Raw genomic sequence first — 12,020 nt, forward strand, 5'->3', positions numbered from 1 at the left:
TGTCTGTATCAGATTGTAAAATTCTCCACAAGTAACAGCCTGGAAAAAAGTAATAAAACCCCCAACTTTCTGCTGATGCGTATTAATCTGACACCACAACATTACATAACATTTATCTCCTGGTAACAGGTTCATTCATTATTTTACCTTCAGAACTTTGTGTTCTATAACTCCTTCCCACCTTACATTACATGGACTTTATTACGAGACTAGTGGGCGGGGTATCATTTCTTACCCTTCCCACATTCCCGCCCAATGAAGACCAATAAAAACCCCAACCGAGGTTTCCATCTCACAGTAGGATCCATCTACAAGAACAGAACTATGACGTCCATGACCGGGATCCTGAGTCTCCTCTCAGCTCTTATAGCAACAAGTAAGTGATCTGATCAATCGGAGTGTATGCATTGTCTTCATTTTTAATGTATTTATTTATATTATTGGGAATAATAATAATATATCTACTATTCCTAGTAGACAGAACAGTATATCCCTGTAGGACAGCTCTTCCTGATGTGTGATGAGGATGATACATCTGATCTCAGTAACATTACCGGATGACTGATCTCTATGCTGTGTGATGTCTCTCTAGGTGACGCTCTCTCGTGTACAGAGTGTATATCTACTATATTCTCATCATGCTCTGGCCCCAGCGTAACTTGTCCTTCGGGCTATCAGTGCGGATCGACCTACACAAAATCCTTCGAGGGTAAGTCATGTGATTAGTTACAGTCTTTTGTTGTGCGGGTTGTCTTAATCTTATGTAAATACAGCGTCGCCCATTCAGTTCTGTAACTTTTTTAAAAGACTCTTTTGATTTCTCATCAGTATAATATCTCTGCTTGCTGCCAGTATTACATCGAGAGGCTGGAAACCAATACAGAGCAAACAGACATCATGTAGAAGGGTTTCTGTTCATTGTATCTGAGTAGACAGGCTGCCCCGATGCAAGTTATCATGACTGGGGGGAACATCTGTGCTACTGCTAAGCTCACAGACAATGTACACTGTAACAAACCCAGCACTATAGTGTTCAGCAGTATTCTGTGTATTTACATGTAAAATTATTATAGTAAATATTTATATTCTATGATTATAGAAGTGGTTTAGCTAATGAGGTATTAAAGGGAACCTGTCACCAAGAAAATGCTAAGTTATCAGCATCATGTTATAGAGCAGAAGGAGCTGAGTGTATGTATGTATATGTGTATTTATGTGTGTGTGTGTGTGTGTGTGTGTGTGAAAAAAAGATTCTGTATAATTTGTAATGTATTGATTGAAATCTCTGATCTTTCCATGCTGATCCAATCATTGAATGAACTTACAAGTTACACGAAATCTTTAACCACAAAGCTATATGTATATATATATATATATATATATATATATATATATATATATATATATATATATATCAATCTGCTCAACTCTTCCATCTCTACAACATGATGGTGATAGATTAAATGGCATTGTCTTTGTGACTGGTTCCCTTTAAGTTTAGTTATGCCAACACCAAGAGTGAGTGTCAGAGGGTACTGTATCTATCTATCTCCTATCTATCTATCTATCTATCTATCTATCTATCTATCTATCTATCTATCTCCTATCTATCTATCTATCTATCTATCTATCTATCTATCTATCTCCTATCTATCTATCTATCTATCTATCTATCTATCTATCTATCTATCTATCTCCTATCTATCTATCTATCTATCTATCTATCTCCTATCTATCTCCTATCTATCTATCTATCTATCTATCTATCTATCTATCTATCTATCTATCTCCTATCTATCTATCTATCTATCTATCTATCTATCTATCTATCTATCTCCTATCTATCTATCTATCTATCTATCTATCTATCTATCTATCTATCTCCTATCTATCTATCTATCTATCTATCTATCTATCTATCTATCTATCTATCTGCTATCTATCTATCTATCTATCTATCTATCTCCTATCTATCTATCTCCTATCTATCTATCTATCTATCTCCTATCTATCTCCTATCTATCTCCTATCTATCTATCTCCTATCTATCTACTATCTATCTATCTATCTATCTATCTATCTATCTATCTATCTATCTATCTCCTATCTATCTATCTATCTATCTATCTATCTATCTATCTATCTATCTCCTAGACAACCCTTTTAGCTTATTATTAGTAAAATATGTGTGTGTGTGTGGGGGGGGGGGGGGGGGGGGGGGGGGGTTGGATTATTATAAGTGTCATCAGGGCGGCTGCAGATCAGCAGTGAATTCCAGTACGCAGGTGGAAGTCTGGGTATCCATGGCTATGAGCTATGAGACCCGACTGCTCGTGTATGCGTATCATACTGCCTCATGCATGTTCCTGGCCATGGATACCAGAAATTCACCTCTCCTCTGCTACACTTTAAAGAGGTTGAGCAAAAAAAAAAAAATTTTCCCCTATCCACAGGAAGAGAACAAGGAAGTAAAAGGGAAATTAAACCTCCATACCCCCCGCTAGTGATGAGCAAATACTGTTCAATCGAATAGATATTCGATCGAATAGTGAGATATTCGAATATTCGATATTTGTACGAATATCCCACGCATATTCGAACAATATTCGATAAGTGTTCAGATCCCCCAGCTTCCGGTTTCACCCTTCAAATGGTCAAATAGATGTTTTTCACTAATCGAATACTTGTTCCCATAGACTTTAATGGCATCGAATATTCAATCGAAAATTTGAATATTTGCGGGATATTCATACAAATATCGAATATTCGAATATCTCACTATTTGCTCATCACTACCCCCCGCCAATCTCCATATCGGGCCCCCGGCTTCTTTGTTATGAATAGAGCTGCGGCAGGTGACCTGTGTCTCTATACATTCCTATGGAGGTGCCGAAAAAAAAGCTGGAAGAGTGCTTACTCGGCTCTTTCCAGTGGCTCCATAAGAATGAATAGAGCTACGTGTTGTACCTTCGGCTCTATTAATAACAAAGAAGCCAGGGGCCCGATATGGAAATTGGCAGGGGTTATGGAGGTCAGACCCCCACAATGTCCTACTTTCTCCCTACATTCCACCACCACCACCACCACCAGCCTGATCATATTTATTCAGTATATACTACCCAGGATGTCTTTTAAAGGATATTTTTCCATGTTTAAATTTCAATATTAAAAAAAAAAAATCTATGTTTATTAGCAGGTGGAATGACTTCTACAGTTTTTGTGAGGTCATGCATGCCGTCATCTCATTGTAACCTCGTTGGCAGCATAAGCCAACAGCAAGGGCAAATCAAGACGGTGTCTTCATGTTGCAACACTGCCAACTGTAATCCTACTGTCCCTGCATGTAAGTCACTGATGTCTGCATATAACCTCTGTTCATGGCAGCCGGGGTATCTGTGACTGCTATGTTCCATCTATTAGTATAGCCTGCCATAGGCGTTCTGTGCTAGCAGCTTGTCAATTAAAAGTAAAAGTTATAGGAGCGCTGGATATGGAGATTTTAAAAAAAATATATGTTTCTCTTTTTTTTTTCAATGTAATAAACCAAATCAAAAGCCAAACAAATTGGCTTTTGCTCTAATCACACAATACTTTAATAAAGTTATATTCCTCTGTAAATTTATTTTACAAAAAGGGAATATATAGTACAGACCAAAAGTTTGGACACACCTTCTCATTCAAAAAGTTTTCTGTATTTTCATGACTATGAAGATTCACACTGAAGGCATCAAAACTATGAATATCATATGTGGAATTATACAGTATACTTAACAAAAGTGTGAAACAATATTCTAGGTTCTTCAAAGTAGCCACATTTTGCTTTGATCCTTGATTTTCACACTCCTGATGGGCTCCAAGAGGTAGACACCTGAAATGGTCTTCCAACAGTCTTGAAGGAGTTCCCAGAAATGCTTGGCACTTGTTGGCCCTTTTGCCTTCATTCTGCGGTCCAGCTCACCCTAAACCATCTCGATTGGGTTTAGGTCTGGTGACTATGGAGGCCAGGTCATCTGGTGTAGCACCCATCACTCTCCTTCTTGGTCACATAGCCATTACACAGCCTGGAGGTGTTTGGGGTCTTTGTCCTGTTATGGTCCAACTAATCGCAAACCGGATGGAATAGCATGCCGCTACAATCTACAATTTTCATAGTCATGAAAATACAGAAAACTCTTTGAATGAGAAGGTGTGTCCAAATTTTTGGTCTGTACTGCACATATCTCCTAGTGAATACATCATGTGCTAGACAAATGATTCATCAAAAATATTTGTCTATCTTATACAAAAAGAATATGCAAAGTTCTACAATAAAAAATAATAATGAATACAGGTATAGCCGTAAAGGGGTGGGGCAGGGGGACAATAAAAACCCTTAGGAGATAAGACAAGCAATAACAGCATTAAGATCACAATTATGTTTTACTGAGGCACTGGGCACATAAAGTCCAAGGTGCACAGAGTCACAGGGACACTGTTTAACTGTGTAATAGGCTCATACATGAAGAACATTATGGTGTTTATTTTTTAATTTCAGTGCCAACACCAGGCTCTAACCTCAATGGAGTGGTCTGCCGATCCTGTCTATCTGCCAAGTCCGACTGGTGCTACACTAAAGACACAATATCTTGCACAGGGAATGAGAATATGTGTCTACTCCAGACATCAAAAATAACAGGTATGAAAATTGTTTATTTTATATTTCCCGATAGGGAGGACCTGTAGCCAACCAAAACAATGACATGTCATTACCATTGAGGAGCTAATGCTTCCTCGATTACAGGCCTTTTCACAGTTTTTTTATATACCCTTCTGTTACCAAGATATGTGGCCCCAGAGGAACTGCTACTCAGCCAATCAGCGATTGAGACGGGACACCACTGAAGCCACTGATTGGCCGAGCTGGTTGGCCACTGTAGTCTAATGATATTATAGGAACCAGGAGAGAGAGGAGATGAATAGAATACAGGGAGACAGGTACAGTTGGGGCACAGTGGTTGTGCTCAACAGGAACAGTGGCGGCCTAGCGTTTTCTTCAAAGTGCTCACTGATAGTTGTCAGATGGACACACTCTGGGGAGAGGAAAATGATTTACTGTCCTTTTGTGAAGGTAAAGTAATAATAAGGAGGTTATAATCTTTATATATAAGCCCTAATATTGTCTTCTCATCTGAATCCTTGCAGGATCTGTGTCATTATCGACAGCCATTCGGGGGTGCGCAACAAAGTCATTATGTGATCTCGGCAGCCAGTCCTACAGCGCTAATGGTGAATCTACTGATATAAAGTTTACCTGCACCAGCGGTGGAATAAGCGTCCATCAAGTCGTCCTCGCCCCGGCCGTCGCCTGTCTCCTGCTGCTGAAATTGTTCTTCTGACTTATCAGCTGTTAGGGATTCTTGGACAAATGACGTGACAAACACTTGGACATATTCAGTTCCTTCACATGTGCACTTTCTTTGTTTTTCACATCTTTGTAATAATATAATTTGATAATAAAGATATATAATAAATTTATATATGTAGGGTAGATTATATATTCTTTCTTTTTAATTCAGACCTTGGCTGGAAAATATTCTAGCATTGAAATAGTCTAAGAACATTTTACTACGGCTATTGCTTTTCATACTTTATGGCAACTATAAATAATTGATCTACAAAAAACCACAACTGCAAGTACATGGAGAGTAAGATGGTTCATTTTGCCTCCCCCCATTTTTCCTACATAAATGTAGATGTCACAAAATTGAAAACAGAGGTGAAGGATCCCTTTAGTCTTTATTATAGGGGTTTGATATAAGTCAGATTCATCTACTCTTAGATAATAAGTCATTTCAGGGCTAACAATTAGGTGTGTTGATGAGTCCTGAGTCATGGTGGAGGTATGGAGGCTCAATATATGATATTGTTCTTGCAAAACATCCTCCTCAGCCCAGTGGAAACTCAAATAGAAATATTAGGGGAGATTTATCAAACATGGTGTAAAGTGAAACTGGCTCAGTTGCCCCTAGCAACCAATCAGATTCCACCTTTCATTTTTTTAAAAATTTGTGAAATGAAAGGTGGAATCTGATTGGTTGCTAGGGGCAACTGAGCCAGTTTCACTTTACACCAGTTTGATAAATCTCCACCATTGACATTATTCATGTTATGCAAAAACAGGATTTTTTGGCTAAAGGTCAAAATTTTTGTCGTTCTCTAAAGCTAAACACTAGGATTGATCAAACAGCGGAAAAAGCTAGGTTCGATAAACCTTGAACCTAGCCGGACCTTCCGCATTTGATTCCTGAAGCCTTTCCGATCCGTGCGGAGAGAGGAGACATCCCGGGGATCGCCTAGAATTCTGGGATTCAACAAAGGGAAGGCATCAGGAATCAAATGGGATCCAGCCACAGACCGGGAAGGCATCAGGAATCAAATGGGATCCAGCCACAGACCGGGAAGGCATCAGGAATCAAATGGGATTCAGCCACAGACCGGGAAGGCATCAGGAATCAAATGGGATCCAGCCACAGACCGGGAAGGCATCAGGAATCAAATGGGATCCAGCCACAGACCGGGAAGGCATCAGGAATCAAATGGGATCCAGCCACAGACCGGGAAGGCATCAGGAATCAAATGCAGAAGGTCCGGCTAGGTTCAATTTCGATCAATCGCGGAGCCTATAGAAGATGGCTGACCCGAATGACTGGTTCTGCTGCTGAGCTGAAAGGTTGTTTTCAATGGAGCTGGAGTAGGAGCGGCTCTAGGGCTATCTGAATGCTGATAGAGTAAATAGTAATAATCGGACTGGTGACCTCTGTCCAGGAGTTATGGATTCCCAGGCAGGTAGGTCAAATGTGGGGTAAAGTAACTACTTGCTTCTTGATACAGCGGGAGTGTAATGGCTCAGGAGGGGGTTTAGTGCTCAGCTTAGAAGAGGGTTATCACGAGCTATGGGAGGATATAATGCACCTGCGGGCTGACTGAGCTGCTCCACAGTCAGAAGCGTCACTGTAGAGCGTTAGGTCACCTCCTACAAACTGCAGTCTAACTTAGTTGCCGGTGAGAGCCAAATTATAGTTAACATGAATCCCCCCTTGGTGCTGGGGCCAGTGGAGGAAAGAGAAATACTGACACAATTTGTTGTACTATGGAGTTCCACTCTGAGTACTTCCGGAAATCTCAGGGCGAGATCCTTGGGTTGGGATGGACAACCCAGGGGCCAACTTCAGCCTGCCCATGGACAACCACCCTTAGAGACAGTAACACTTCATTAGTAAATTATTTTATACATGGAAGTCTGGACAGATGAAACAATTTAATAAAACACACAACAATTTCTTGTCCTGGAATATTATAGCTTTGTTTTCATCTTGTATTTTGCCCTAAAACCGCATTGTTTAACATTTAAATGTATATTTATTACAGTACCATGTATATTTATTACACTAACATGTATATCCATTATACAAAAAGTTTTGAGAATGATACAAATATGAATTTTTACAAAGTCTACTGCTTCAGTTTTTAAAATGGCAATTTGCATTGTTATAAAGAGTGATCAGCTTAACAGCAATTACTTGCAAAGTCAATATTTGCCTAGAAAATGAACTTTATCCCCCAAAACACATTTCAACATCATTGCAGCTCTGCCTTAAAAGGACCAGCGAACATCGTTTCAGTGATTGCTCCATTAACACAGGTGTGGGGGTTGATGAGGACAGGGCTGGAGATCAATCTGTCACGATTAAGTAAGAATGACACCACTGGACACTTTAAAAGGAGGCTGGTGCTTGGCATCATTGTTTCTCTTCTGTTAACCATGGTTATTTCTAAAGAAACACGTGCAGTCATCATTGCAGTGCACAAAAATGGCCTAACAGGGAAGAGTATCGCAGCTAGAAAGATTGTACCTCAGTCAACAATCTATCGCATCATCAAGAACTTCAAGGAGAGAGGTTCCATTGTTGCCAAAAAGACTCCAGGGCGCCCAAGAAAGACCAGCAAGCGCCAGGACCGTCTCTTAAAAGTGTTTCAGCTGCGGGATGGGTCTACGAGCAGTGCAGAGCTTGCTCAGGAATGGCAGCAGGCAGGTATGAGTGCATCTGCACGCACTGTGAGGCGGAGACTCTTGGAGCAAGGCCTGGTCTCAAGGAGGGCAGCAAAGAAGCCACTTATATCCAGAAAAAGCATCAGGGACAGACTGATATTCTGCAAAAGGTGCAGGGAGTGGACTACTGAGGACTGGGGGAAAGTCATTGTCTCTGATGAATCCCCTTTCCGATTGTTTGGGACATCTGGAAAACAGCTTATTCGGAGAAGGCGAGGTGAGCGCTACCACCAGTCTTGTCTCATGCCAACTGTGAAGCATCCTGAAACCATTCATGTGTGGGGTTGCTTCTCAGGCAAGGGAATCGGCTCTCTCACCGTCTTGCCTAAAAATAGCCATGAATAAAGAATGGTGCCAGAATGTCCTCCAAGAGCAACTTCTCCCAACCGTCCAAGAGCAGTTTGGCCATCAACAATGCCTTTTCCAGCATGATGGAGCACCTTGCCATAAAGCAAAGGTGATAAATAAATGTCTCAGGGAACAAAACATAGAGATTTTGGGTCCATGGTCTGGAAACTCCCCAGATCTTAATCCCATTGAGAACTTGTGGTCAATCATCAAGAGACGGGTGGACAAACAAAAACCAACAAATTCTGAAAAAATGCAAGCATTGATTGTGCAAGAATGGACTGCTATCAGTCAGGATTTGGTCCAGAAGTTAATTGAGAGCAGCCGGGGGGAATTGCAGAGGTCCTGAAGAAGAAGGGACAACACTGCAAATATTGACTTGCTGCATTAACTCATTCTATCTGTCAATATAAGCTTTTTTTTTTTTACTCATAATATGATTGCAATTATATTTCTGTATGTGATAAAAACATCTGACAAACACACATAAAAACCAGAGGGCAGCTGATCATGTGAAAATATTATATTTGTGTCATTCTCAAAACTTTTGGCCATGACTGTAGTAACTTGTATATCTATTACACTAACCTGTACAGTACACAGTGCGCTGATATTTCTTAGACTGGAATAAACAACAACAATCAGCTGATGATCATTGTCTTTATTACACGGAGTGATGATCTGCCGAGTCATCCGGATAACCAGCAGATTATCGCTCAGTGTAATAGGGCCCTTAGTAAAGGAATATGGGCCCTATAATGTGAATAGCTATTACTTCAGTGTATTCTTATCAACACTAATGGTAAGTTTACACGAAGCGATAATTTGTCCAATCGATCATGTAACAATTTTGAAGCAACAATTTGGTTTTTATAACGATCAGCATTTAGAGCCAAAAATCTACATCACACCGCCCCTCTTACACCATACGCATACGTCCTGACCTTCCTCCCACTGTCCCTTTCTTTTCTGCACTCTGGAACCCACGCTCTGTCTGTAATAAACTTACATTTTATACACAATCTCTTTCTTTACCACAAGCTCTTCTTCTTAGGCCTAACTAAAACATGGCTGTCCCCTACTGACACTGCTTCCCCTGCTGCACTTTCCTACGGTGGGCTCTAGTTTACTCACACCCCTCACCCTGGCAATAAACAGGGTGGCGGGCTTCGCCTGCTGCTAATGGACAACTGCTCCTTTACCCGAAACTCTCCTCTCTCTGCCCTCACCCTCACCTCCTTTTAAGTACACTCTATCCATATCTATTTCCTCTCTAACCTCCAAGTGACCGCCATTTACCCAACACCAGGCTCCGCAGCCACCTTCCTTGACCAATTCAACACTTGGCTATTGCACTTCCTCTCAACGGATATTCCCACCATTATCATGGGCGACTTTAACATCCCCATTGACACAACTAAATCAGCCGCCTCTAAACTCCTATCCCTAGCCTCCTCCTTCGGCCTCACACAGTGGTCCTCTATGGCCACTCACAAAAAGGGTCACACACTGCACCTCATCTTTTCCCGCCTTGGCCCCTTGGCAGTTACCACAACCTCCTAACATTCTCCTTTCTCTTCTCCTTATCTGCCCCCGCCATCCAGAACCTTGCCCACCCTCGCAGGAGCCTTAGAAACCTTAACGTTCAAACACTCTCTGACTCCCTTGTGCCACTCTCCACAATACACTCTCTAAACAACACTGACACAGCCGCAACCTTCTACAATTCCACAATAACCTCAGCCCTTGACTCTGTTGCCCCTTTCCCAAAAAAGAGAACACGACACATCAGCAGACAGCCCTGGCACACTGACCTAACCAAACAACTAAGGCGAGTGTCCAGAGCTGCTGAGCGGCACTGGAAGAAAACCCACTAAAACGAAGACTTCCACACATACAGGCGAGCACTCCTTGACTTCAAATCTGCCCTCACCTCTGCTAAAGATGACTACTTTACTTCCCTCATATCTTTTTTATCTCACAGCCCTAGGCAACTGTTTATCATCTTCAACTCCCTTCTCCACCCCCCACTGCCACCCCCCACATCTCGTATCTCTGCTGAGGCCACATTCTTCAAGCAGAAAACTGATGACATCAGAGTAAGGGTACTATTACACGGAACAATAATCGGCCGAATTGGCCTAATTCGGGCAATTATCGCTCCATGTAATAAATACAACAATCAGCCGATGACAACGATCATTGGCTGATCGTTGATATAGGTTCGGACCTATTTTTGTCGGCCGCCGACCGCGCACCGCTACGTGTAATAGTGGTGCGTGGCAGGCGACTGACGATATACATTACCTATCCACGTTCCAGGGCTGCTGATGCGGTCTTCTTCTCCCTAGGTCTAGCTTCAGAGTGGCCTGTCAGCCTGTGATTGGCTGAGCGGCCTGTCAACTGACAGGCCACTCTGAAGGTAGAGCGCGCGGGACCCGTGGAGAAGAAGACCGCATCAGCAGCCCTGGAACGTGGATAGGTAATGTATATAGTTAAGCAAGGGCTGCAAGGACATCGGTAATGATGTCCCTGCAGCCCTTGTTTAACGATTATCGGCTGTGTAATAGGTCCAGTAAACGAGCAACGATCTAGCAGATCGGCGCTCGTTTACAGGTATTATCAGGCCTCCATCGGACCGTGTAATACCACCCTAAGCTTCACCTTACAGATCCCTCAGCCCCCCCTCATGACTGTCCAGTGGTCTTCCCCTACTAACCTCTCCACCATCACTGAAGAACATCTCTCCAAACTACTCTCCACATCGCACCTCACCACCTGTGCTCTTGATCCAATCCCATCCTACCTTATCCCCAACCTCTCCTCAGCGCTTGTCCCAGCACTAACCCATCTCTTCAATCTATCACTAACTTCTGACGTCTTTCCATCTTCATATAAACATGCAACCATCACACCTATCCTTAAAAAGCCATCCCTTGACCCTACCTCCTTATCCAGCTATCGCCCCATCTCACTTCTCCCCTTTGCCTCAAAACTCCTGGAACAACATGTCTACCATGAACTAACTAGCCCCCCACTTTTTATCCAACTCGCTTTTTTACCCCCTGCAATCTGGCTTCCGTCCCCACCACTCCACAGAAACCAGGAGAGAGAAGATGAATGCTGCACCTTACTAGTGTATTTGGCTGGGCACCACACTTCGAGTACACTACTGTCTCAGCGCCCAAGGACAAAAGATAATATACAAAGTACTGTAAGTAAGCTCTCTAGAAGTAGGTGCAGTAGTGTAAGCGTTATCCTTATAAAGTCAGACAAATATTGTTGGATATATTTGATTATTCAATATATAGCTGAATACTGAAAAATAATAATAATACACAGTTAAAAACATATAAACAATAAAATAATGTCTAATGTTGCATAAAATTTGCTAAATTCATATAATGCAAGTATTTGTAGCAGATTAAAATTCACCTATATAGAGCCAAAATGTGCTGGCTATGCCCTTTGCATAGATAGCCAATAAGATCTAGTAGATATAAGATGTACAATTATCACAAGTTCATATAGCCAATATTTTGCTTCTAAGTAGTAGATATTGTATATATTATATACAATATAG

General features: G+C 41.6%; 1 protein-coding gene across 2 annotated transcripts; it reads left to right on the forward strand.

The window, feature by feature from the left end:
* The first annotated feature begins 224 nt into the window (after positions 1-224).
* Positions 225-5,514, forward strand: LOC138769050 (phospholipase A2 inhibitor NAI-like). 2 transcript variants are annotated; one of them, XM_069947218.1, is made up of 5 exons: positions 225-376; positions 593-709; positions 3,194-3,343; positions 4,535-4,675; positions 5,182-5,514. In XM_069947218.1, exons 1-5 carry the CDS (start codon positions 256-258, stop codon positions 5,373-5,375), a joined length of 723 nt encoding a protein of 240 aa, XP_069803319.1. In that variant the 5' UTR covers positions 225-255; the 3' UTR covers positions 5,376-5,514. The 2 variants fall into 2 exon arrangements, with proteins under 2 accessions (XP_069803319.1, XP_069803320.1); XM_069947219.1 differs by having other exon boundaries at positions 3,197-3,343.
* The last annotated feature ends 6,506 nt before the right edge of the window (positions 5,515-12,020 follow it).

This window comes from Dendropsophus ebraccatus, chromosome 12 (genome assembly GCF_027789765.1).
Source record: "Dendropsophus ebraccatus isolate aDenEbr1 chromosome 12, aDenEbr1.pat, whole genome shotgun sequence".
NCBI lineage: Eukaryota > Metazoa > Chordata > Amphibia > Anura > Hylidae > Dendropsophus > Dendropsophus ebraccatus.